We start from the raw sequence: 27,483 nt of genomic DNA, 5'->3' as shown, positions 1-27,483 counted from the left end.
CATGGCTGTTAAAGTGTGTTCAGTTCCTGTTTTGTAAATGTTGTATTTTATACATAACTCAAAGGGTAACATTTAGCTTTTTAAATTCTCTGTTCATTGGGCTTACGTCTTGTTTGTCACCCAATAACCTGAGGAAGGCTATGAGAATTTAAGTTGCCTTCAGAGAGAGGAGGTATATTTTCTAGTGAAAGCATCAATGTCAGCACTATGATCAGCTTGCATTGTTGTATGGTTTGCCTGTATCATGTCGTGATACTGAACTCCAGTCATCTGTTATTGTTTAGAAGAGTGAGCTTGAGTAAAACGACTGTCAATGGTTTACTGGAACACTCACTGGTCCAACTGGAGATGCCATATTGAACCATAACCACAAGATGGCAGCACAGGCTCACATTGATAACTTCAATAGTATCGTTGGCAAACAAAAGTTAATATTTGATATTTTATTACTATTAATACTACTACTACTACTAATAATAATAATAATAATAATAATAATAATTACATCATAATAACTGAACATAGCATTTCAAAATGTACACTTTTATTTTAAACAAAAGTACAAAAACAAACAGATATTTACAATACTTGCATGGCAATGTTCACTTTCTTTGGTCATACTTCCAATTATGATGGTTTTTACACAAAATGGTCAACAAACAGCAGCTTGCGAGTCCAAACTTATCACATGCGGAATCTGCTCAATTATGCTGAATGATTTACTGGCCAATCATAACTTTGGCAACCTTGCCTGTAGCTATTATGTTTCAAGATAGGATTTCATGACAGTGGTTGTTGCCTACAAGCAAAAACGATCATGTACAATATAAATAGCTAAGAAAAACAAATATCACATTGTTCACAATACATCCTGGTGTGATATATTTTCTAACTGCACTTGTTAACAACCAAATAATGAGTTGTACAGCTCAGTGTATCTCATTGTAGTTCTACACAAAGTGGACATGAAAGCATGAAACCTAGTGCACATACTCACAACAGGAAACTACTACAGGAAGATTTATTAACAGAGCTTTTCAGCAGTCCCTGGGACTTTAATTGAGAAAAAGAAAAACATTTTATGTAAACTATGTGTGGATATTAAAATCAAGGCATGTGTATGTTTTCTTTCTCTATAGACTAAATGTTGTAAACATAATGAAATGAAAAGCACATTCATAAAATGATAACAAATGGAACATAAGCATGGCAAATCCTCTACTTCAGTCAGCTTCTTAAATCTGAAATCCACCTTTTCTCTTGTGAGATTAAAAAGTATAAAGTTCAATCTTAACTAACCAAGTTGAGTACAAGAATATACCCATAGCCCTTTCAGGAGTCTTCTTATCCAGCTTAATGTAATGGTGCCTTAAAAAGAAACAAATCTTCAAGTAAATATGTTTAGACAGCAGTTGGAGGCAGAGGAACATTTGACGAATTAATGTTGATGGAACCTATCCGCGCTTGCTATGTGTACAAAGGCAAAGAGTCCAACATTCTTACAACAAAGGCTCCCGGTTTAACTATAATATCACTTGCATCAACTAAGGAAACCAAAAACAGGTATGCATTTTCTCATTTTCAAAAAAAGTTCATTCTAGCATAAATCCTAATAGTCAACAGTTTACACATCGATCAGTAGTGCAGACAAGTTAATGTATATCACATAAATTATCCACTCATTTTTTTAAGAATGGTTGGGTGGGTTGGGGTATAAGAGTCAAGGGGAGTTTGGATATGCTTTAGTCAATGATCCCTGAAACCAAGTCCAAACTGTCTTCATCCCAATGTACAATTTTTTTCTTCCAAAAGAGGTGAAGAGAAATGTGCAAAGATCCACTGTAAAGAGAAAATACATCAAATATTGATACGAGTTTTGCATGCTTTTATAGTGTTGGAGCATGTAGTAGTTAGAACATGTTCTAATAATGATTGTAATAACACATTCATTCATACATATACTAAATAAAATAAAGGGTTTATGCCATGGATGTGCAGAGAATGATGAACAATATAGCATAGGAATATTGAAACAGGAGGTCAAAAGGAGACCTAGTGAAATATAGTGCAGGCATTAAATGTTATTAGAGAAGAAGATTCACAGAATAATCAGTGCCGACACCTGAACGGAGACAACCAGGTACAGGTGTTTTGCTGAAAAATACATTTAAGAGTAATAACCTTTCACATCTCCACAGGTTGGATGCATTCTTTACACTTCAGCTTTTTGACTGTTCTCCTCTACTTTCTCCTCAAGTTTCTTCTCCTCCTCAGAAGAGCCACTTTCCTTTTCACCGGTTTTCCAACTGCCCTGCCTGTTAAGACACCAAACAATGCTTAGTTCATTTCAAGTTTAAATTTTCTTCATTATCATAAAAATATAACATACTTGGATTTTCTCATATAAACCCAGTAAGCCAGTCCTATAACAAGAGCAGCAACAAGAAGACCCACAACGACACCAACCACCAGTTTGGTTTTGTCACCATCTTCTGATTGATCTGTCAAAGAAACAAAAAAGATTATTAGATGACAAGTCATTTAAAGGTATTTTAAGCATATGCATTGATGAATGGGCACATACATGTTGCATGTTATGAATTGCCATGTTATACACAATGTTAATGTGGCACAATTTAAGGATTAATGAACAATGCTGGCACTGTTAGGATGCTGGTAGCTCCATGCCTCCTGCAACATTAACTAGGACATTACTGTTGTGGTCCAAATTCAAGTATCCAAAGCTTCAAAGAGGAGTTTTAGTACTCTTGATCACACCATTGTCCTCGCTTACCCCTCCCACACTGTTTCTAACAAATAAGAAGACCACTACAACTTACCTCGTTTATCCATTCTCACCTCCTCAAATACTGAAATCAGATATAAAATAAAAATTAACGTCCAACCAAAATAAAAAAATAAAAATAAAAGCAGCACAACAGAAAGACAGACTAAGATTTGCTAAAGAGAACTGCTACGCTACAGCATGCAAGTACTTCAGAGAGGAGAGAACAGGTTACACCCAGCATCCCAACATATAAAGACACAACAAAGGCAAAGAAAGCTGAAGTGCAACTCCACACACTCAGGAATGGAAAAGCGGTGAGTGCTAGGTTCAATGCATGCACAAAATAAAACCATAAATTGAAAGAAACAATATGTAGTGATGTAAAGTGAAGCTTTGTATAAAATTATGTTGACTTTGTAATTGTAATTCCCAGACCTTTTATTATTTTGTGCACATTTTTACCATCTTGATTATGTTCCAAAGATATCATGCTCATGACATTTAGAAACTTTTAAATACCAGAAACCAGTTAGTGACGAAGTAAACATCTACAAAGGCGGAAAAGTATTGTTTGGGGGAAATACAATTTAAAGAATGGCTTGAATTACTTACGGGATGATACATTGATAACCTTGGTGTCCATGCCATAGTCGTTAGAGACTGTACAGGAAACAGTCAGATTGGCTGTAGGCACTACGGTGATCTTATGAATGATTTTTCCATTGATGAAAGGGCCTTCATTAGACTGAATAACACAAGAATTGCATTGTAACAAGATAGTCATATTTTATTCAACACGACACATTCTGAACACTAGGGGGCAATGTTAGATCAGTATGTGAGACTAGGACAAGTTTTTGGGGCATACAGTAGATGCTGGAGTCTCTGAGGGAAATCCCCAGACACAAAGACAAACTGCCAACACACCTTTATATAAACATGGATATGCAATACATTTATAAATATCTGTTACCCCTCCATATCCAGTGTCCTACAGTGTCCTAAATGTTGTATAAGTTGATATATTTTCTTTATGTTTTCAATGTTTTTAATTTATTAGTTATATACCGAGGTGCCATTGATGCTCCAGGAAACAGTTGGTTTTGGGGAGCCCTCAGCCTCACAGATGAGTACTTTGTTTCGCCCGTCCTCGCTGCGCTGTTTAAGCAGCTGTTTGATAACAGGAGCACCTACCAAAGAGAAAAGTCTTTAAATGTTGAAAAAGAAAAGGGACTCAGGAGAGCCCCTTTTCACCTGATACTCTCCAAGGTCTTACCTTGAACAACCAGCTCAAATGAAGCTTTTTCAGTTAATGCACCCAATGTCACCTCATACTCGTACTGTCCAGCGTCACTGTATGTAAGCTTGGTAAACTTAGGCTCTTTGTCCAGTTTAACATTATCCTAGAAAGGAAAAAAACAGAGCTGTTGCAAACCATCCAGTGATTTTGAGTGGATTTTTTTGGGTAGACCATATTTTACCTTTGTCCATGAGACCTTATATTCGCCGGAAGCATCAACCTTCAGATTTACAGCCAGGGTATCACCTGCATTCTTTTCCACACTCCCCGTGGGGTTCAAATTGACATCTAGGTCTAATGGAGAAGAGAGTGTTGAGAAGTGTAGTTCAGAGGCCTTGAAAAGTTAGAGACATTGATGGTAACTATACAGTGCTGCAGATGCAGCTTATTAGAGGCTCCAAGGTTGACACCAAGCCTCTCTATACAGAATAGAGACAAGGCAGGCAAACCAGAGAGCTTTCTGCAAAGAGATATGCAGTGTAAGAATGTGTCAGTGTCTTACAGTTGACTGTGATGTCCTTGGAGGCTTCCATTGTTGGGTTGTCAATAAGGGAACATTTGTATTCACCGGATGTGTCACGGGACACATTTGTGATGGTGAAGGTGTTGTCATTCTCCACTTTCACTGTCTCTTTTCCCTTTAAAGATCAGATCAATACAAATATTATTGTACACGTCAAGTGATTAGAGACATGACTCAATCAGTAAAAGTAGTATACATTCAGATTGAAGTTAAAGCTGGTGGGAGCGGGGTTACCATCTGCTTCACACTTTAGAGTCACATTGCCACCTTCAACAAGAGGCTCAGTAGCGATGACCTGCAGCATGATGTTCTCTGTCGAGTCTGCTCACAGAATACAAGACAAGAACACGCACAGCGTGAAAGAGGGGAATGTGATCCTAACAGCTTTTTGTAAGCCTGCCACCAGAGGTGTTATGCTCAAGACACAGAAGACACAAAACTGCAACTGGAAGTTACATATGACAAAGTCCTGCATCAAAACTTAAAAGTCATACTTTGGCAATTTATTCTTAACAGTGGCAAACACTTCCCTCAGCAGTGGTACATGAAGTACTCAATTTTCTTACTTCAGTAAAAGTACAGTTACAGAGGTAAAAAGTTACTCAAGAAAAGGTAACAGTATCACATGAAAAAAATCTACTTAAATTTTGGTCAACAGTAACAATAAGAATATAATACAATACAATTTTTCTTATGAATTTTGTGTATTTATTTTTGTTTTGCTCAAAGCCGAAGCTTGAACTCAAAACCTTTAGTCAGGATGTTATGAAAATTGTAAAAATAACCCCTCAAATCATATGAAGAGTACTTTTTTCTTTTCAGTACAGTTAAAAAATGGAGTAGAAAGTACAGATACTGTACAATCTACTCAAGTAAAGTCCAGATACCTAAAAATTCTACTTAGGTACAGTACTTTACTACTCCATTACCTTCTACCACTATCCCTCAGGTATAATCGCACTATATTTTGTGATTGATTCATGAGTACAGCAGAAAGTCAACACACAATGTAAAAGAAGTACAAAGACTTACAGGTGATGGTGAAGCTCTCAGAAGAGGAGCTGAACTTTTGCCCGAGGCTGTCCTCGGTGCTGCAGCTGAACTGGGCGTCGGTGTCCTCCTTCTGCGCCGAGTAAATCAGCACAGAAGTGGTGGTTGAGAGGCCTGTCACAGGGTCAACTTGCACTGAGTCCTGGATGTTGATGCCTAAGCAACAGGCAAAATAAAATAACAAAGAGAAGCTGACTTGTTTCCCATGACAATCACTAATACAAAATACAATACAAAACATCTACAATGATAAAGCATATGTGTGGGTGAATTTAGTCATTCATTTCATAGTATTAAAGACATTTGGAAGTAATACCTTGTCCATCTTGCAGCAGTGGTTTATTGTTCTTGAGCCATGTGATATTTACTGCTGGGTTGGCATCTTGTGCAATACATTTCCCAAGCTGCAAAACAAGATAAACACAACCTTTAAAATGGTCAACACGGGCAATGAGGTTTACAGATTTAAAATAGCAATATATTTATTCTTATCTTCTCAAAAATATACAGAGTCAGGCCTTTATGAGCAACAGACCTTCAATTGCCTACAGCATTTTCAGGTCTTTTGGTTCCAGTGGGTATTTTAATTACTCTCAGGGAGGGTCTGCTCTTTACTAATTCATGAGAATCACTTCAAAGAACTCATTACAGTAGTGACACAAGCTTTGTTGTGCCTCAAGATACCTCCGCCCAAGCGAACGTTTTCACTCTTACAGCTTCAAATGATGTAGGCAGAAACAGAGATGTTTATCAGCAAACGACCCACCTTAATTTTCTTGCCAATTTCCAGTTCCTCTGCCTTTTCAGTGATCTCCAGGCCAAGAGGCGTTTCTGCAACACAAAAACTTATGTAAATGATGGTCAAAGTACCTATAGAACTGTCAGCTTTGTTTTTATAAAATGCTAAGAAAAATATGCTATATCCCAAGAAACAAAACAGAAGACAATAAAAAAATAGAAGTTGCAAACAATACTAAAGATGCCTAAAATGCTTAATTTATCTTTTACTGAGTGCATAAATATATGTGAATATATATAGCTCTCACTCCCAACCGTGATCTGGAATCACATTACTGTTGTTCTTTAGCTCATTAGAGAAATCTTTTTTCCCCAAAACCTACAAAAAGAAACTTACTGTAGATGACCACATTGACTGTGTACTCAATGATGTCTTCCACAGCCACCACCATGCAGGTGAAGGCCCTCTGGTCGCTCAGCCTGGCCTCAGACAGCAGCAGACTGGAGTTAGAGGCCAGGCTAACTCTGTTCTTGTACTCATCTCCAGCACTTACAGACACATTCTCGTTTTTCTTTTTGACCAGCAGATTTCCGGAGAGCCCATCGCCTTTGTCCTGTGCAACATAGCAAAATGGTATTGCTACAGTAATCGGAACCATTGGCTTTGCATTCAAATAAAAGCTGATGGGGATGTCATAAGGGTAGGGACAGATGCATGCTCTAATGCACAGTGCACTCAGACTGGGCGTGGCTCCGACATAATGAGTGGGTGTCAGACGCACTTCAACCATGAATCAATTGACCTCTGCAGCGACTTACATATTTCCATTTAGTCATGAGGATGTCTTCCTTTGTGGATCCTTTGTTGCATGGGATCTCCAGTGTCTCTCCATAAAGACCAAAGACAGTATTCAAACTGCTCACTGAAAAAGACAGAGAAACACATTGTATCAATTACTTTTGGTCAAAAACAGCATGACAGGAGCAAAAATTGAAAACTGTTAGACCCTAAGCAAAGTCCCTCTCTGCACATATTTGACTGACACTCACTAATCAATACCACTTAGGGCTCAAAGAACAGCAGCCTTTATAGAGCTTGTCTAATTTTACAGGCCCTCTGGTAAAAGTAACCGCTCCCTTTCCAAATTTTTTTTCATGGTATCGCCATGGAGACAGTGTGCCTGTGAAGGCAAAGGAGAGGAGGGTGCAGTCCAAGGATCTCAAAGGGAAGAAGTGATGTGCTAGAGCCAGAGGGTTTATAGGGGAAATAAACCATCACAGGTCAAACGTAAATTAGGCACTGCTCAATTTTACTTTATTTTACTTGTAAGACATAATTATAGATCTTAAGGTGATCTAGCCACAGTAAATATAATAGCTTGGATGCTGTGTAAAGAAATTTCATAGAAACTTTGCTTCTAAGTTGTGACCAAATTGTGCAACTGGCTAATAATGAACTTATGCATATTTAAGACTTTGGTACATTGTTTTATTTAATTTGGTAAACCGAACCACAGTTGACATTTTTAACCATAGTTACCATTGTTCACACAGTTTTCACTCCGAGGCCCCACTAGGCATATTTACACAGTTGCGGAGTCAGGATGAGAAAGCATAAAAGGTCTCCTTCCTATTCTTTTACTTGTTTTGTTTTTTTCTGATTATAAATCCCACTCTGCAGAAAAACATGGTTTTGTTCTTGTTATAACTATCAAACATCTGCCTGTAGACAGCAAAGTTTGTTTGTTAATCCCTTGCCTTCTGACATGGAGAAAGGTGTTTGCAATACAACTTACAGAAAATGCTGAACATTTCTTAACTGGCTTCTAATAGCCACATAGATGTATCATATGTAAACTATTATATGTTACTATACAAAAGTGAAACATTAAAGTACCTCCAAGTAAATATAATTTCAATGGACTATGTTGTCTGTCTTCTACTGAGTAAGATGGAAATCATGACTCTATCCAGTCGGTATACTGAGAGCCGTGAGTGAGGTGTATCCACACAGTGATGACTATAATCAGTTCTTACAGCACCATCCAGAAAGATGGAATAGCTTATAAACATCAAAGCCGTCTAACTCACCCACAACACGCTGCTATTTGAGAAAACACAGATAATGCAGCGTTGCACTCACTCCGATACAATCCCTGCATTTAAATAAGGTTCGGCGACATTTATTACCGACAGCACGGGACAAAACAAACTGTGCCGTATATTTCAGCAAGTGACACTTTCACTGAGAATCCTTCAACATACAAAAGGGATGGGCAAGGCACTATCCAACTTCAGCACAATTAAGTCCCATTTCCTACTGTGACTGGCAGCTTTGTCCAAGATTTGCCTCACCTAAAATCATGTCTTTCAGTAATTCTAAATAAATGTCATGGATTAGCAGCACATTTACAATCACTTAGACAAATAAGCCAAAAGAAGATAAGTGATGAAGAATGAAGATAAGTATTTTCTATTTCTCATTCATGACAATAAGTTTTCTCATGTGTTTTGAACCAATTCATAAAGTTTGTATTCTATGTAAAAAAGAGAGGCACTCACCCTTTACAATAAACAAAAGTTGTAACTTAATATAAAACTGGGAGAATTGTAAATTGGGAAAAATTTTGCTGATGGAAATGTTCTTTTTGGCATGCTCTATCAAAATTCACTAGGTTTGTCAATTCTAGACTACATTTTTTCTGTTTAGACGGAATATAGGCCACAGGTTTTTAGGTTACAGAAAATGACTGGAGTAATATGGTCAAGTTACTTACTTTCCACCTTGACATAAATACAAAACAGATAAGCAACCAAATACTGTAGTCCTACTTATACACTGGACTGTAGTCTTGAGTCTCGATTTCATAGTCACTAGTTCCCATAGTCATTTTGGTGACTTTTACTTCAACCTCATCCATCTTACAGAACTACAATAGCAGGTGAAAACAATCTAGTAATCTCACACCAGGTAGTTTTTTATTTAATCTCATCCTGATGTAAATCTAATGAAGTGACTTATATGCGTCAGTGACCTTTATCTGGACAGGCACGTTTTGGTAGAAAGATTATGGAAATTGTAAACTTTCAGGGCAGGGATTTAATGAGTTCTCCAGGTACATGGACAAAGATACACACTTTGCAAGTCTGATTCGATTCATCTGTTCAGTTGATTAATGATTTCCAGTGACATAAATGATCTACACTGACCACATTGTGTTCACGAGGCACCCAAGTGTGTGTAGATGCTAAAAACTAATTTAAGATGAGGTCATTATAATTAATATATTTTCAAAACTCAAAAACAAACTCAGTTTAAGTAAAGATAATCAAATATAAATGTAAATGTATGTAAAACTACTAACATGTGTTTTTGTACAATGTAGGTCTACAAGTAATAAGTTCAGGCAAGACACAGTCAAAGCTTCACTGATATTCTGACCAAAAAGTCATTATCAGGGTTCTAGCTCTGCAGTGTCTGGGTTATCACTTTACATTTCAAATTCAAAAAGCCATTTTTAATGTTCCAGTATAATTCTGTTCAGCTTGTAGGATAACCTTTATTATTCTGTATGAAGCAGTAAGCCTTATCCAAACTGATTACAATGAAACACAATGGAGACTAATGACACATGCAAAAGACAAGACTACTGCTGCTCAAATAGATAAGTTAATCCCCAACAACAGTGTGAGAATCTATGACCTTTTTGACTTTTGATGTACAAGCAAATGTAAGTAGCACAAGTTATATGTTATATACATTCACTGAAGTATATACGTTTGAGTAGATTTACTCAAACATACTTAAACTTTGTAAAGAGAATGTGCTAATGATGTTGTTACTAAATGTCCAAATGTGATAACCAGTGTTGGGAGTAACGGCGTTAAACTATAACGGCGTTACTAACTGCGTTACTTTTTTTTTAGCAGCTCTCCACCGACTGCGGCCGCCTGCATGGACTACAAACACGTAATGCATGATGGGAAATGATGTCCTGTCCACACGTGCATTCACAGCGGATTGGGTCCGAGTTGTGTTTTGATCAGAAACGTGACTGTGTTCTCTCCAAAGAGGAACAGGCTCAGATCAGAGGTGATTAATATTTGAATACCGGACAGAGAATTACAGTGCGTGGCCAGAGAAGGCTTAAAGGTTCTGTATTATTTTACATGGTTTACATTCGAATGCCTTAGTTTTGCAAAACATGGTAATGAATCTTTTCAGTATTTTACTGAAAGCACTTTATTGTTACTGTTTATTTTAATGAAGAAAATACTTGAAGTACAGTTGACTGAAATTGTGTGACATGTTGATTTATTTGCACTTCAAATGAAATGTTTTTATTTATTTTTTTTGATAAATTCTATAATTTACTTGGAAATAAATGCAAAATAATTGCAATCTGTTAAAGTAAAATAAACGTTAAAGGTTCACATCTGTTGTGTTTTTATTGTTTTAACATTATAAGTAACGTGGAGTAAAGTAACGAGTAGTTACTTTGCCTAGTAACTAGTTACTTCTCCCAAAAAGTAACTTGTAACTATAACTAATTACATTTTTGAAGTAAGATGCCCAACGCTGGTGATAACTATGTGGTAGTGCTGTGGTGAGTAGACTAGATATGGTAGTGGCAACACTTAGTACATTCTAGAGATCGACTGATAATGGCCAATATGTACGGCTGATTTTGATCATTTTTAAATACAGGATTTGAAATGAATACTAACATAAATACTGCTTGAGCTTGTTTTTACTGCTCTGCATAATTTTATTATAATAAAAAATATATATCTTAATAAAAATAATTTTTTGACATCTGCAACCCTGGTTTTACTGCTAACTCATAACAGAGCTGTGTAATCTCATTTTATGAATGCCATCATTGCACTAGTGTTAAAATAAAGCTTTATGAAGCAACTATTGAGCCCAAACCATATATCTGTTCAAGCAGGAGGGCCACAAAAAGTGCAAATACCAGCCCGATATACTGGCAAAACAATATATCAGTCTATCTGTAATACATTGAGTTCATTCTCAACAATAGCCAGGATTAGGAGTAGTAGTTTACAGTCTGTACAGGTTGACTCATATGGACTCATATGCAAATTGTACTGACGTTTGAAATGGAGTAGGAAGAGGTAAGACTTATTTTAATCCACCCCAGTTTCAGCAAAGACATTTCTGTAAAAAAATAAACACAAGTACAAATAGAACAAACACCTAGTAACACAGTTGTGGTTAAATTCCTTATTAACTCCATGAATAACACTGTCTCACAATAGGGACTGTGTAAAGCTATAGCCAACCACATAATTGACAGCAACACGGCACCTTTCATGTTTTCAAATGTCTCCGGCCCAGTGACGAGGCAGGTGACGACAGCCCACATGGGAAATCATCTGCCTCCCCTTCGCCCCTGTCTTCTCATCCTCCACATCTTATACAATCTCTAACTGTGTGTTGCTATAGTATCTATCTGTATCCACGAAGAAAGGAGAGGCTCAAAGTTATTAAGTGCTGAAAATGAGGCAAGTGCAGCGAATAGAGATCCCATGGTACGTGTCCACACAGACTTGAAGGCTTCAGAAGTGCTTTGGCGGTGAGGGGGCTGACACATACAGCTAGATCAATAAGGCAAGTGGCTAGATTCTCATAGTGAATGGTGTTGGTGGGCTAAGAACTACACAAAGAAAGCCCATTGTGACTGTGACTGCAATGTGTATTTTGAGTGTACTTTGAGTGTAATTTAAAACAATATGTAGCCATTTTGTTCTCTGGATAACTACAACAAAAAACTGCCCCTCCACTTAGCACTTACTCGCACACCACATTCATACATAGGCAAAAGACTGATGCAAAAGGGACTTGAACCATTGACCTCTGGGTTGGGTGACAAGCGCTCTGACTACTGAGCCAATGCTGCCCCAAATAGTGAAGAAGACTTTTAGTTGACCTTAGCTGCATTAGGATTTTCATGTGGGTATTCAACATTTTTAGCTAATGATGTGAGGCATAGCTTTTAATAGAATAAATTGCTGTTACTCATACCAGTTTGGGGAACAACAATCAAGACAGGAATGCCGATAACAATATTTTAAGATTGAAAAGCGATACAGTATTCAGATTAGCTACTTTTTGAATCTAAAAATAGCCATTGAAATAGGAACTTGATCCTCTCATTATTGGCTGTCAAGGCTGTCATTTTGGAAGGTGTGTGGTTTTGCTATAAGCTATTGCAAAATTGCTCTGTCAGCCATGTCTATCCCCTCAGCATCCTTGTAGCAATTTGGTAGTAAATGAGCTGTATGGGCCAACTCGTTTTGATTTGTATTCACTGTAGCTCCGGCGTCTTCCTGACAATAACAAGCAAATTTGAATTCCACTACTGTATCTCTTCAAGGTGAGAAGGTAAGGAGTTATATTTTTATTTTATTTTTTCCAAACAGGAATATCTCTGCTTTCTCAATTCATCCGCGTTGATGGAAAGGGTGTAATCACGTCACTGATGGATGACTGGCAGCAGACTTGCCTTTACTTGCACTTTGGGAAGTTTTACATCGGAACAGAAGAGTGTGAAACAACATTGTGATCACTAATAATGTTGCTATGTAATTTTGCACGTCTGTCTACTGTAATTGCCCGACAGTGGCATTATAGGATAATATTAAGGACATCTGCTTTTATTTTACCCCTGGTAAAAGCTAATGGAATTCATTTTGGATAGAGAGTACATTGCTGCATCTTTTCATCAGTATAAATAGGTTAGGATAACAGAATGACAGCTGCCTACGTGGAGGCAGAAGGTGCAAGTTTGCTCTACTTGAGGGGTAGACAAAGCACATAATGGCAAATGGACTGCGCAATTTGAAGAGCCATTTGGCAAGCCTCATTTTAAGCCACACCATCTGTTGTAAAGGGACAGAATGCTTCCAGACAGCCCTAAGATATTGCTCTACATCATTTTGACCTTCGAAATGTATCTAATGGTCTTTGAGGGGGGAACCCACAGTGACATGGGACAAAGGAGCTCATTTTCTGAAAATGCTTCTCACAGTCCAGCAGGGCACAGCCACCCGAGTCTGTCCAGTTTTTAATAAAGCATCCATTCTCTCATACTTTTATCAATAAAGTTCATCCAAAATATGAGTGTTTTGCATAACAGTGCGATGGGATTTGTTGCGATGACTAAGACGCACAACTGATGCGCAGCCATGACAATATTGGAACTCATTATTTGTAAACATTTGTTTCATAACTTGCAGTGTCACGCAATTAAAACAAAGTCTGGCATCAGTTTTGCAGATTTTTCTTTACTGAGTAGCATTTCTAATCAACTTCTTATCACCAAAAATGACAACTTCCAAAAAACTCTTCAAAACAAAGTTATGTGCCCGTATAAATGTGCATTGATTTTTCAGTCAGCAGAACAGAGCTAGTAATCTGTATTCTCCTTAATCTCCCATGTCATAAAAGTAAATATCTACGGTACTTTCCAGTCCAATCTACTACTTTATTTCTATAGCACATTTTATAAACAAACCTTAAGTATGACGTCTGCATATTACCACGTGACACCACAAAAGAAGAAGAATAGAAGGGTCACACTCAGCTAATCGTTCCTGTGCAAATGTATGTGGAAGCTTACAATGGGTAGGGCCTTCATACATAAAACTAGTGTAAAAAATCTATCCATGCAAAGTGACATTAATGTTCTTGAAGGGAAATGCCAAATGATAGGACTTATAATAGTCTTTAGCTGGAAAAACAAAAACAGTTTCACTAAAATGTAAGTATTCAAAGGCCACAATAGTCCTCAGTGTGCTATTGCCTATGTTAGATAAATCACACTATTTTCTATGGCATGGTGCGCCCCCTCCCTCGCCCCCTCAGGCAGGAAAACAATGTTGATGTGGCTCTTCGTGTGTGGTCACCAGACACCTGCAGACGACAGCGGCGGGTGGGACGGTCCTGCCGCACTGGCGCGCTCCCACCTGTCGAGCCCACCATTGTTAGTGCAGTGAGTGAAACCCCCGTTGTCTGTGAGTGCACACACACGTCCCAGGGAGGCAGAGGCAGACCTGTGCAGACCTGCTGCTGTGGGGGATCAGCCTTGTGTTCCCACGTGGAGACAGGGCACAAAAGAAAATAACGAGGGGCTTTATATTGAGGAAATATGATTTTGGCAGCGGTGAAAAGACCAAATCCCCTCAAGTTCGCCCAAAGCTTATACTGAGCTTATTCAATGTTTTCCTGGGGCAGGTTGTAAAGATTCAAGTCATTTTTTCAGAGTAACATTTCATATTGTACTTATTGTAAATGTGTTAAATACTTGTTATATATCTTAGTTACTGATGCAACATTAACATAGCCTAAAGTAGGCCAGTCTTTCTGTCTGGAAATTAGATATAGTAATATAATATATGGTTGACTCATGAAATTAAGTAGCTTACAGCCCCAGACAGAGTAATTTCCGTTAGATTATTTATTTATTCATTCTCCATCCAGCGTGTTTTTCAGCCATGGTTGATTTTTAAGCAGATAATATAAGATCAAAAGTACCAACTGTTTGACTGACTTCAAAGCATGTTAAATTTAGATCTTGGTAGGCAGGCACACTTGTTTTTTCCACATGTTTACCTCGCTTTGTGATTTACAGAAAGCCCCCGAAGGCCCATTGGCAATTCCCAGAGAACATGGTCGAAACAGTGGTAGCTCCGCTGTGGGTTAATGGTGTAGGTGGAGTGAGAATAATGGCTTAGGCTCACAATAATAAGCTCAAAAGAAGGGCTCCATTTTCAACTACACCTGTGCTTCTCACATGTGCAAATAACATTCATAAAATAACTATATTCAACTGAAGGGATAGGATAGTGCCTACTTTCTGTCAACCAAGGTAATCTGTAAAACATTTCTTCTTCAATCAAAAACAAATCAGAAATCCAACCATATTTCCAAGAAAAGCTGAAATTCCAAATACAAAGTTGCAAATGGATTTCTACTGCACTAAATCTTTTCGAAAAGCTCTTCTATTTTTCACTTTGATTCCACAATGGAGTTCAATAAGAGATCTTAAAAGGAAGCACTGTCAGGAGTTTGGCGATAAATGATGTTCTTTTAAATGAATGTCTTCTTGCTCCAAAAATGTGGACACCCTATAAGCGGAAACTACTTTGATGCTGTTTAAATTGTTCAGTTATGCCTAAGAGAAGCTGGGTCAGAGATGATTGAAATGACACCATCCTGGGATTGCACTGTATAGGGCTGAGAAATATACATTAAGTTAATTTAATGTCATTGCAATTTTAACAGGAAGCATATAATGTTTCAACTGACAAATGTACACTGTAGATTTAGAGGTTCTCCGAGGTAATTGAATTATGACTTTTATTCTGGCCCTGAAATCAATTTAAGAAAGTTTTGATTGAAACCTGTTTTTAACCTTATAGGTATCAAAATATTGCTGTTACATAGTACTTAACACCACAGTCTGCATGTTTTACTATCCCTTGTCCAGTGTAGTTTTTGCGACTTTGCTTTCGCCACTTTGTTTTGTCAGAACAAAGACAGATCGCAAAGATAAAAGCTTATTACAGGGGGGTAATTATCACTCCAAATGGCTCGCCATAAGGTTTTCTAGAAATTGATCTTGTGGCATGATCATTAGTCTTGAAAATGTCCTCCCCGGCACACTCGACCACACAAGCATCCATTCAAAATACTCTTTAAAAAATCCCATAAATTGCATGACCAGACGAGCATCTGTGAGGGACGAGGGGAGTGGACAGCTCTTAAGGCAGCATCAGGCCTTGAGTGATCAGGTGGTAAGTGCACTCAGGAATCACATCCATTATGTCCTGAATTATGTATTTGAGGGATGTGGGATGGAGGGAGGGAGAGGCCTGTGGGGCAGATCACAGGGACAACTCCCTACCCTCACGACACTAACGACGTACCATTAAAGGCTACACAGGCCTATTAACAAAGCACCCGCCACAGCACTTCCTCCTGGTTGTCCTCCATATTGACCCTGTATGAAGTGAGTCACCACGACGCCTTGTCAGTGACTTCATTGTGGTGCTTCCGGTAAAAGCTGACATCAACCCTCCCGTTTATCTGAAATATGAATGAGTCGAATGCCTGTCAAGTCCAAAATGTCTCACTACACAAGGGCGTGAGATAACCATGGACGATTATATCATGATTAAATGTTGGTATAATACAATACATGCAACAGTGAGTATGATTTTGAAATCCTGGAGGAAATACGTCATTATTTCATTTTACAACCACAGTAATTGCTTTTTACAAATATCTGTTCTACTTTCTAATACAACATAGTCCATAAAGACTTGGATACATGTATACACACAATAATTTCTGGAATCAAAATTATTACATGGCTCTTATGACCCAGGTTCCCAAATTAAACCATGTCCTTTCCATTCTAATTAAAAACTGTGAACAAACTGGAAGCAAAGCAATGCGAGTAAATTGGATCAACAAAACATGTATTACAAATAACAAAACTGGTAAATCCATATTAAATCCCCTCTGCTACCGAGACAAAGTCTATTTAATTAGACTGGTAACACATGGAAAATGCTGTTAAATTGCCCTTAAAACGGTGGGTATTTTAACAGTTTGAAAATCATTGCAAATCTTTAGTGCAAACCAGAACATTTGCACATAAAGGGACAAGGTCATACATACAGTACTTCAGTAAGTCTCTGCAAAAACACTTCCACTTCTATTGGACAAAGGCTGGCTGTGGTTATCTGTGCATGGGATCACAAGGGTGAAGTCAATTAACACTATTAATTCAGTCAGTGCAGATACATGGCAGCCTTTAAATGCTTGATGATTATTTCCATTTTCTGATTTTGAAAAATAGCAATTGCAACAGCCAATAAGAGATTCATAATGTTATTGAGATGCCTGTTGCTGACCGTCCTCAGCTTCAAGGCCAAGTCTCTGTATTAGTGTCCAGCAAAGAAATACACATGCAGGACAAATGTTCTGCATGTGTATAAATAAAATAAAACCATTTATTTTAGAAGGAGAAAAGGTTAAACACCTCAATCAAGCAAAATGCCATAACACAAGATAACATCTCCATCATTGCACATGTGCGTGGGTGTGGGATAGTATTATTGGCAGTAATAAACAGTTTGTCTTCAGATAAGTCAACTTTAACAAGACTTGAAACAGGGGCCAATTATCAGATAGTATCTGGGTTATTTTTGTTAATTTATTTATTGACACACCTTGTCAGTAGTCATTTGTATCCTTCAAAAAGAAAAAAGAAAGAATGGCGGCAAACTGGTGACACCTATGTATGTAATGTTATATGACTGTTTAGTGCATTTTACTAGTGGCAACAAAAGATTACATGGTTTGCAATTACAGGGTTACGATAAATGCATTTCACTTGATGAGAGAGGTTCACTCACTCTTGCGTATGTAATTAAAATGATAATGATGTTTCCACTCAAAGTCTATTAGAACAATTAATGTTTTAAGAATGACTTGGTAAATACTGTGGAACAAGGGTGTAGTATTCCTACTCTCACTACAGCACCATCTGAAGAGACTGTGAATTTTGCACCAAGCAGAAGATTGGTAAAGTAATCGCAAGGTTTTTAATTTCTTCCTCATAGAGCCAGATGTGCTAATAGCCGTCACTGAAATATTCCTAACACATTGAAAAAAGCCTTTGCGACATCAAAGTGCATTGACTAGGGTATCTGGGAGAGCTATCACATCACAGACAGGAGGCATTGCTCTTTTGCATATGGGACATTAACCTGGCAGCCTGCTTTGCCTGGGGCAGAGAAGGCAAGTAGAACAGCTCACTTCTAGGTAGTCTCTTTGGCATATATCAAATGTTCTTGACTATATTATATTGCATTTGCTCAAACCAGATGTCAAAAGATACAAAAAACAAGCAAAATTAGGGAAAACAAACTAATTATAGTCAATAAAATGTAATAATTTGTCACCGTAAAAATTAAAAAAAATGTGCACATTTTTTTTCCCCAAAATAATTTATATTAATTACTTTTTAATTTGATTGTTTATCTGTATTTGTCTCTGTCAATCATGGCTTTAATTAATCATTTTTCAATTTACTCAGTACTGTCATAGCATACCAAACAAACTGTATTTGAATGATGCTCAAAGAGACAGCATGTGGAAAGGTTAAACAGGGAATCAGACTAAAAGCTTTCGTGTGTTGTAAAATAATCTAATAAATGAGACAGCAATAACCTTAAAAGAAATGCCACTACAAATCTGATTTTGGTACAGTACTGATACCTGCCTGTCCAGTCTCCCAATACTTCCTGTTGTTTTGTTGTAAACGTACACCACCATCTCACCATACCCCCTTAGCAATAGAGAAGGCTTTGAACGCTGGGTCAGTCCCATGGCAGCTGTTAGGTTTACTATACATGTGTATGACCGGGAGTACATTACATTTGCTAGTGGTTGCCGGAGGGTATCAACCGACCCAGCCCACACTGATGCTAATGGACAGAGACCAACCCATCACTTTTATACAAGAATGCATCTACTTATTGATCCTAAAGTGTTTCGTTTAGGCCCAGAGTTAGGCTATATTCCTGCAAAACAAATTGGCAGTATTATATAAAACCCATCCACTCACGTACTGTCTAAAATATGCATATTTTGAGCAAACACACATATTAATAGGTACATATTTTCTATTTGTTTCAGCAGATAGCTTGTGTAGGCTTTCATCTCAGGTAATTGCCCCAGCCAGGCTGATACTTTCACATTAACTGAGAGAAGAGACACAGGCGCTGTTGTGCACTCATAATGACACAGCTGACCTTCTAACCCTCCCAAACAAAAGCAGGAGGCAGTGCTACCCATCCCAATAAGCCCAAACACAGCAGCTGGTATAAAGAGGGCTTCAAAAATGTCCTGGACTGAAGCAATGCAATACGTGGAATGTGGATACTAGAGAGAGATCACAAATTCATTCTATGGGGCTTTGCTTTTGATATCACTGCGATGGACAATATTGTATGATCAACAAGTTACAACTCTTTCTAGTTTTTGTTAGATATGATATGAAACAAATAATTCTTATTTTTTACTTCTTCGTGCTTGTTAAGTCAATTTTAATGGAATATTTCTTAACCAAAAAAATACTTTTAGCTGCCTTTGAAGTCAACTGAGGCATTCAAAAGCACTTTCATTTAAGTCTGGACTTGTCCTTTACTCAGTACTAAATTATGCCCAAAAACATCTCATATTTGACTGGTCTCATCTCCAATGGCCAATATATGATTACAAAATAGTATTCTTTCCAATTCTTTTACCCTATTGAGATACATCAGCTTAATGTAATTCTGCATATGTCCCTGTCACCTCCAATAGAGGCTCCTTTAAGACATGATCAATTCATTAGTACTGGCCATTACATTTTCATCATGACAAGAGGGTAGGCTATACATCAAGCCGAGTGCTTTTAGCCATCTGCCCCTCAATGGAGATCCTATACTGCCACTGCCCTCTCCAGTTTCTATCTATTTTTATGGATAAAATGCCCTGCAGATCTGGTATCAGCAACAAAACAGCCCCATTTCACCAAAGGAGCTGTCAATAAGTCAAAAAGTGCAAGAAACCAAAGAGAAAATACAGACAATATTTTCAAAAGATTGTGAGCCTCGAATCTCTCTGGAAATTTTCTCCATGACAATTCCCCTTCAAGCAAAAACGGTCAGAGGGTTGCTAAAAAAGAAAAAAAAAACATACTTAATGTTACCTGCATGGATATTTATATGTGGCACAATCCAACCTATTTTACTGTTTGTATTTTATTGTTATTGCTATTCTTTGTAAAGGAATTGAACATAATGGACTAAGACAGGAGAGCCACAAACATTACCATAAACAGTTATAACACTAACATTGGCAAAAGTACTTTCCCTCAAGATACCCATAAATGTCCCATGAAAGACATTAACTTGAATCCATCTAATATGCCTGCACTTGCAAAGAGTATAGTGTTGCACGGGGGGAGGTCGTGTGTTATCATACATGACTTAATGAACATGCCAGGACTTGCTTGCGGGACATCAAAGGTTTGCCCTAAAACACTACCTGCGCTAGCTCAAGGTTCCAGCTTCATTTCTCATTGTTAAGTTTTGAACAAAAAGGAAATGGTGTGTGCGTTTGAGTATAACTAGTTGTGACACGTTCATTATTCAAAATTAAAGTCTGCAAAACCCATTTAACAGAAACCTCAAGCGCTGGAGATGCTAGAAAGTGTTATAATGGCATACATAAGTGACCTGTGGTACAAACAGAGCAGTTCTTCCATATCAGTTTCATTTTGCCACTAAAATGAATGCATATTTTAATACAAAGGACAGAGAGGAAATGTCAATGCACAAGTATTGTTCACTGTTATGAGATTCTCCCCAGAAACATGAGGCCACTTGACCCCTTTAAACCTTCCATTAGAAAATTAAGTATTGCATCCAATTAAGAGACAAGGATCTCTTTGGCTTTATTGCCTGGTCTGGCGCTGCCTGGGACAGTGTAATACTTAGATGAACAGAGTATCGTAAAACACATCTCTGGGGTATGGGCATATCATCACTTTTTACATTCAAACAAAAGGGATGCACTTGAATCCGGGCTAACATTGAGTTGACATTGCTACATTTCACCTAAAACCTTTCTCGGTATTGGATGTTGTAAAGATAACTCAATGATTGAATTTATTTAAACAAGATGTTGCACATTAAGTAAAAGGGCCGTAGGCTGGAATGAAAATGTGTGTTTTTAATGAAAGGGGATTCATGTATTAGCCGTAGTGCAGACCATGCGGAATATTAAAGGTGAAGTTATATCACACTAAGTGGATCCCATTTCACGTTTTATAAAAGTAAACACATTTTGTGCAACAGAAACTGTGTCAGGGGTGTCATATCTTTATGTACTGAGAAACAGGTTTTTAGATTATTTCAGTGTTAAACATTGCTGAGATGAAAGGATGTCACAGACGTACAGGTTCAAGGCAAGCCCCCATGTGTGACGAAATAGTAAACCGTTAAACCTTTCTGATTTACTAGGGTTGATTTACTGGATTATAAGGTAATATAAAGTCTACAAACTTGAACTGTCCACACTGAGAGAAGAGTCCTCTCCTGTAAGTTCAAGTGAAGCAGCAGTAATCAAAGATGGCTGCAGGCGCCACAGACCGGTGCCTCTGCAGACTGAAGAGAAGGGAGCTGGACACGAAGCCGACACAAAGGAAAGAGCTTTTAAAATAGCAAAAAGTGTGAATGCTGAGGTCAAATCCAGGCTCAAAATCCTCCCAAAAGAAGCACTGAATGTAGCAGCAAAGAATGGAGATTTTCCTAAGCCATGCAAAAAGAACAGTGAATTCTATAAATAAGTTGTAAAAATAGATGCTTGACAGGAAAACTAGCAAATGTTCTCCAAAATAAAGTTTCTCGGTACCTACTCTGAGGTACTGAGAGTCTACTTTTACATGTTGCGTAAGATAAATTAACAAGCATTTAATGTCTTGTTTATTCACACAATATTATAGAATGGGTAGAGCAACAAAGTGGGTCCCCAGGGGTCTGTAGGCTGGCACGCTTTGTCAGATGGTGTCACTTACAGATTCTCTATGGTCTAAAACTGTCCTCATGCTTAATTGGGCCTCTGAGATAATTCATTAAAATGAGGCCTAATACAGCAGGCGAACAAAGATCCAGCGTCTTGGAGGAGATGGGTGTGGCCCCAGGCTTTTCATATGGAGGAGATACCCCCCGCTATCCCTCCTTAGTCAGGGTGCACATGTGAGGAGCGGGACAGGCAGCAGCAGAGGCAACTCCGAGGGGGTGTGTGCTGCTCCATATTAATGACAAAGAGCAAGAAGTCGCTATCATAGACCCATTTGTTTAAGAAGAGCCCAAGCACAATACAGTCGGCAGGAATCCAGTGAAAGCCTTCATGACAAAAGACAGCGGCAACTGCACTTTTTGTCCTAGAAACGGGGGGCTACCCAGTTCCAGTGGACATGCAAACCAAGGTTTTCTCCATTCATTGTAATCAGCCAGTCTATATGGGCTCTTCTTTCTCCTGTTGTTAAGCTTGAAACAATAGCTCCTCGTCCCGCCTCTGCATGAAAAGTAAACCACTTCTTTTCAATGCAGTAAGTTAAAAGAGAGATATCGGAAATCTATTCATTTTGGTAACAGACTTTCTCTTAATTTCCAAAATTCAAACGTCACAGCAATGTGTTGAAAGTAATTACTGTGATAAATCCAAGCAGCTTTTATAAACCTGTCCAGATTTGAAAGAAAATGGACAGCTGAGAGGCTATTTCAGACGAGATTATAAAACGATGAATACATCTCATCCTCTTCGCCTAAAGTGGGTCGAACCAATCAACAAAGTGTAATTAAGATTCACTAGCTGCTGTTTTACTGATAATTCTGTGTAAAACCGTCAGAGCGAAACAAAGAGCCTCTTCGGCACTGAGTCATTGGCTCAAAATGGGTACATGTTTTTTCCAACTATAGACCCACTGTAGTTTTTGCAGTGAGAAGTTTGAGAAAGGAAAAACTTAATTCATTACTGTCACACTTCCGGATAAGGTGAAAGAATGTCTGCTAAAAAAATTGTACAATAAACCTTTTAAGATGTAATAACAAACCATTATAGGTATACTGAGTGATGAGACCACGCTGCTTTTCTTTCAACAACTGTGCTCACAAACTGCCATAATAAAAAAGACACATTAGACCCCTTTGCGGTCCTAAAATCAACACGGCTCCACCTGTTTCAATGTGGGGGAGGGGCTAGTGCACAAGTGTTTTCAAAGTGCATTAGACTGCTGAACAAACAAAACAGAAAATCTCCTTCATTCCCTACAAAATTGTCATGTTTTATAATGTACCGTGTCACTGAGCTCCTTTTTGCATGTGAATTTATGGATTTTTTGAAGCTATTAATTAGGCCTCCTTGTGTACCAGAGCACTATACCATATGGTGAGAACGCATATGTTATTACCATCAATTCTCCAGGGACAAACTGATGCATTTGCCTACTGTTCCCTCTCTGCAGGTTGTAAGTTCACTTTGAGGTACTATTTTCATCTACAAGTCCCATTTTCAAATCGCATTTAGTAATATTTCTGCATTAATGACTACGCCAGAGTAACTAATTAAGAGACCAGTTTCCAGTTGTATTTTTTTTCCCAAGTAAAAACTAAAGTAACCATGACAATAATTAACTGTGAGCCATCGGGGGGCTGTGAATGGCACTGCTAGGGGTACATGGATGGAATTCGGCACCCTGAGGAGCGTTACATGGCCCTCTCTAGTTTAATTCGACTTTAATTTACAGTAGCAATGGGCCAAAAACACCCTTCACTTTCCAACCGCTCCTTAAAATGCACCTCACATTTCCTATTTTGTTCCTGGATTCTCGTCAGTGCCTAAGGAGCACATAATCAGCCAGCTCATCCGAGGTAAACTCCCCCCATATTGAACATCTGTTTCTTTCTTATTTCTTCACTTGTTTTGCGATTCTTTCTAGCGAATAATGGCATCTGTCTCACTTTACACTCAACTTTCCAAGGAAGGTGTAGTCAACTGGAATGCATTAAAATCACAAACACACAGAACATACACTGCCTGCCTCCTAGTGATACTGATATCCAGTTTGGTTGCATTTATACAGGCTTGGAGCTGATTTGTTCACTGGCTGTTAAAACGTATTCAAAAGTTGTGTAGACATTTTAGCCACCCACTTTTAAAATAGTGCCCACTGAAAAGAACCGTTGAAAATGACATCCATTTGAGTTTCTAATTTGTTGATTGAGAAATGTAATTATTTTAATCAATCAACATTAGTTTAATCACAACATAAGTAAAGCTTGCATGCAGCATTTCCACTAAAAAGCCTGATTCAGCTGGCCCACTTCTTGTAAATGCAAGTGAATTTTGCATGAATGGGTACAATACTTCGCAAGTCACAAAGAAATCTTGCCTGAAAAGAAGAAACAACCACTACCAGGCAAGCAGGCTTCAAACATCAAGCAGAGAACAGAAGATGAGCTGTGCGCCGGCCAGACTCACAGTTCTACCAAAATCTTAAGTCAGCCAATAAGACAATTAAGGCAGTGGTTTCCTCAGTATTAACAACAACACTGGGGAAGCAAGCCTAGACATAACCTATTTAGAGATGCGAGTGGGCCAAGTGCATCTATCTCAGGTGAAATTGGGTGACCCCACTAAGAGATTAGTCCATTAGCAAAAAAAAAAAAAGGGAGAGCCCCCAGTCGCTTGACAAGTAATACCAGCTGTGACAGGGAGCAGTGGCTCTCTGCTAAGGAGGGGCCTTTGGGTGGGGGAGGGGAGGAGACAAGTGGGCGAAAAAAAAACAAAAAAAAAAACACATGCATCTTTCTAGACTTTTTGTTCCGAGAGATACTCCTTTGTTATTTGGTTGTGCAATGAATCATCGAAACCCCTGGTGTTTCTTCCTCTTTCCAAGAATAACCGAGTATAGACATAGTGATAGACAAACTCAATAAACGACCTTGCACTGTAAACTAATTCAGTCTTATTATGGTGATATAAGAACTTTACAGTTAATTACCAGAATAATTTGCAGCCCTGTAAAACGTAGCTAAAAAACTAACTTAGATCATAAGAGTCTGTGAGTCATCTTAACTATCGATATATGGAGTTTGCAGCATAGTTTTGGGCCTTGAGTAATTTAGCTAATTAGCCATTTCTGTTGGTAAATATCTGCCATGACAAGTTTTTTGATGGCAAATGACCAATCAAGCCAAAAGAGATTACAGTACAAGTTGGTTTACTCTTCGCAGTCCAGACTTGGATAATGAGGAGGTGCATCTGGGGTAAAGCCAAATAAATATACATTCACTGCACACTGGAGGGCAGATGTTTTGCAACCCCTATAGAAAGATAAAAAGCTACTATTTGACCCAGGAGTATCACTTAGCATCTGTTGTCCCATTATTTAAGAAAACCACTAGTCACAATGTTATAAGCAACCATAAAGTGTAGAACGATTACCCACTCTGTGCGCTATTGCCCGGTCTCAAGCACACAGCACTGCAGCAGAACGGTGCCATAAAACCCAACCTAAAAGGCCTTTTCGTTTCCTCTCAAACAAACCACCTGAGCCTGACGGATAGGTGCAGCATGGTGTTAATTTACTACCACGTCAGTGTGGTGTGACGAGGTGGACCGCTAAGCCCCTCTGCCCCCTTTTCCCGACATGTGAGGGAACAATCTGGGTTCTTGTACACACTGTAATGGCCTGGCTGAGAGATTTCTGCGACACGTTTACCTGTTGGCCCATTGAAGTACCCAAAAACAAGCTCTAAACATGACTATAAATGTTTGAAATTAAAGAATACGCAGAATATCCAGGGCTTAGTGGCAGTTGAAACATAACACGTAGATTTGCATGCACTTCAGACTAAAAAACCTCAACAGGCAAATTTCCTGTTTGCTGTTTCCAAATCAAGATTTCATCATGTGGAAAATATGCACAGTGTAATATGTGATTATAAATGCCTTACTACATACTCCCACCAAAGAAGCTGCCCATAGTTACAATAAATCAAGCAGGATGTGAGGGAAGCATCAGCAGCAAAAAGAAAAATGAGGCTTCATATATGACATCATACCTCAGACGCACGTGAAGGCAGAGGAGGGGGGGTGCACGAGTACCTCAGAGCCTCTCCCATCTCTGGGACAATACAGTGGCACAAGTAGGCCTACTAGATGAATGAATGAACAATACCGGTTACATTATAGTCTCTGTGGTTTGCCAAACTCAACACAGCAACACACACATGAACCTTTCAACTAGTTAAGTGAAGTTTAATAGTACAACACTTATTTGGTAAACTTTTAGCTGGGGCCCATTCAATCAGTTAGACAAACAATAGGCTGTATGCATTTATTAGATATTATAATTCATAAATTGTATATAAACCTCTAACAAACTAGTTGGGAAATGAATATCCTCTGTTTTAAGGATATAAGTATTTAGGATAGTGTGTGATAAGTTGAAAAAGCCCACTACCCTGAGTCTCTTTCACTAATCAAACAATGCTACTTACACATGTGCCCTTCATACTTAAATTACCAAATCCATTTCACACATTTATAAACGTGTGATGAAGTTTAGCACCTGCGACTTTGCGCCACACACGAAACCGCGCAGAAAAACGCGAGACAAAAGCTTACCTTGGCTCAGAAGCGCCGTGAACAGGACGGCTCCCAGGCACCCGGCAGACAACAAGTGCATCTTGGTGAGTTTTTAAAAATCCTCGTTTTTTACTTGAACCTTCGTCTGGCACACTGGGCTGTGATTTTGGTGAATGTGAGATGGTTAAAGAGGTCCTCGTGAGTCCGGGGTTGTTTTCTAAAGGCAGATCAGTGGAGTTTCGGCTTCAGTCTGCAGCATGTGCTCGCACAAGTCGCTCGCATCAGTTGTGGTGAACAGGTAATTGTGAGAGGCGCTCAGTCCAGAGGAAGGCGGGGGATAGTGTGCGCGGCCCCGCCCATAGACACCCCCTGTTCCTCTCTCTCCAACCCCCCTCTCCCTCTTTAAGACCCCCTCTAAACCTCTTTTCAATTCTCCCCTCAGTCTCTTTCCGACCCCCTCCTCCAGAGCCCGCTCTTTTACTCTCTTTATCCCACAAGCACGTACACATGCACGCTCTCCCGGTGCACATTCTGAAGTACACTTGATGCAGCACATCCAATAGTGGCAGAAGTGCACCTTTTAGAGCGGCTATTACAGGCTCTTAGCGGGATAAGTGTAGCTTAACATACACAGATATTGTTCTCTTATTACATGTTTTACATAATTGGCTGATTCCAGTGGCGTCATTTAAAACAGTAAACAAGGCAAAATAGAAGAAGAACAACAACAAAACAACAAAAATCACATTTTATTCAATTTCAGTGTTATCCATAGACACCATAACTGAAAGTGGTCTTCCAAAATGTTTTAGCCCCATTACTATGCTGCTGCCTTTGCCACA

At 38.6% G+C, this 27,483-nt stretch overlaps 1 protein-coding gene across 2 annotated transcripts; it reads right to left on the bottom strand.

Moving 5' to 3' along the window:
* Window positions 1–636: 636 nt before the first annotated feature.
* LOC117380756 (CD166 antigen homolog) lies at window positions 637–26,930 on the bottom strand. 2 transcript variants are annotated; one of them, XM_033977590.2, is made up of 16 exons: window positions 26,681–26,930; window positions 7,219–7,322; window positions 6,797–7,013; window positions 6,428–6,492; window positions 5,978–6,065; window positions 5,644–5,817; window positions 4,808–4,932; window positions 4,591–4,726; window positions 4,270–4,382; window positions 4,065–4,191; window positions 3,857–3,978; window positions 3,401–3,533; window positions 2,841–2,870; window positions 2,390–2,501; window positions 2,182–2,315; window positions 637–1,839 (listed from the first exon to the last, which is right to left on the bottom strand). In XM_033977590.2, exons 1-15 carry the CDS (start codon window positions 26,739–26,741, stop codon window positions 2,213–2,215), a joined length of 1,710 nt encoding a protein of 569 aa, XP_033833481.1. In that variant the 5' UTR covers window positions 26,742–26,930; the 3' UTR covers window positions 637–1,839; window positions 2,182–2,212. The 2 variants fall into 2 exon arrangements, with proteins under 2 accessions (XP_033833481.1, XP_033833483.1); XM_033977592.2 differs by lacking the exon at window positions 2,841–2,870.
* Between the last annotated feature and the right edge of the window lie 553 nt (window positions 26,931–27,483).

The sequence above is a fragment of the Periophthalmus magnuspinnatus genome, chromosome 13 (assembly GCF_009829125.3).
Source record: "Periophthalmus magnuspinnatus isolate fPerMag1 chromosome 13, fPerMag1.2.pri, whole genome shotgun sequence".
Classification (NCBI taxonomy): Eukaryota; Metazoa; Chordata; class Actinopteri; order Gobiiformes; family Gobiidae; genus Periophthalmus; species Periophthalmus magnuspinnatus.
This window is presented reverse-complemented; position numbering and strand designations above follow the sequence as displayed.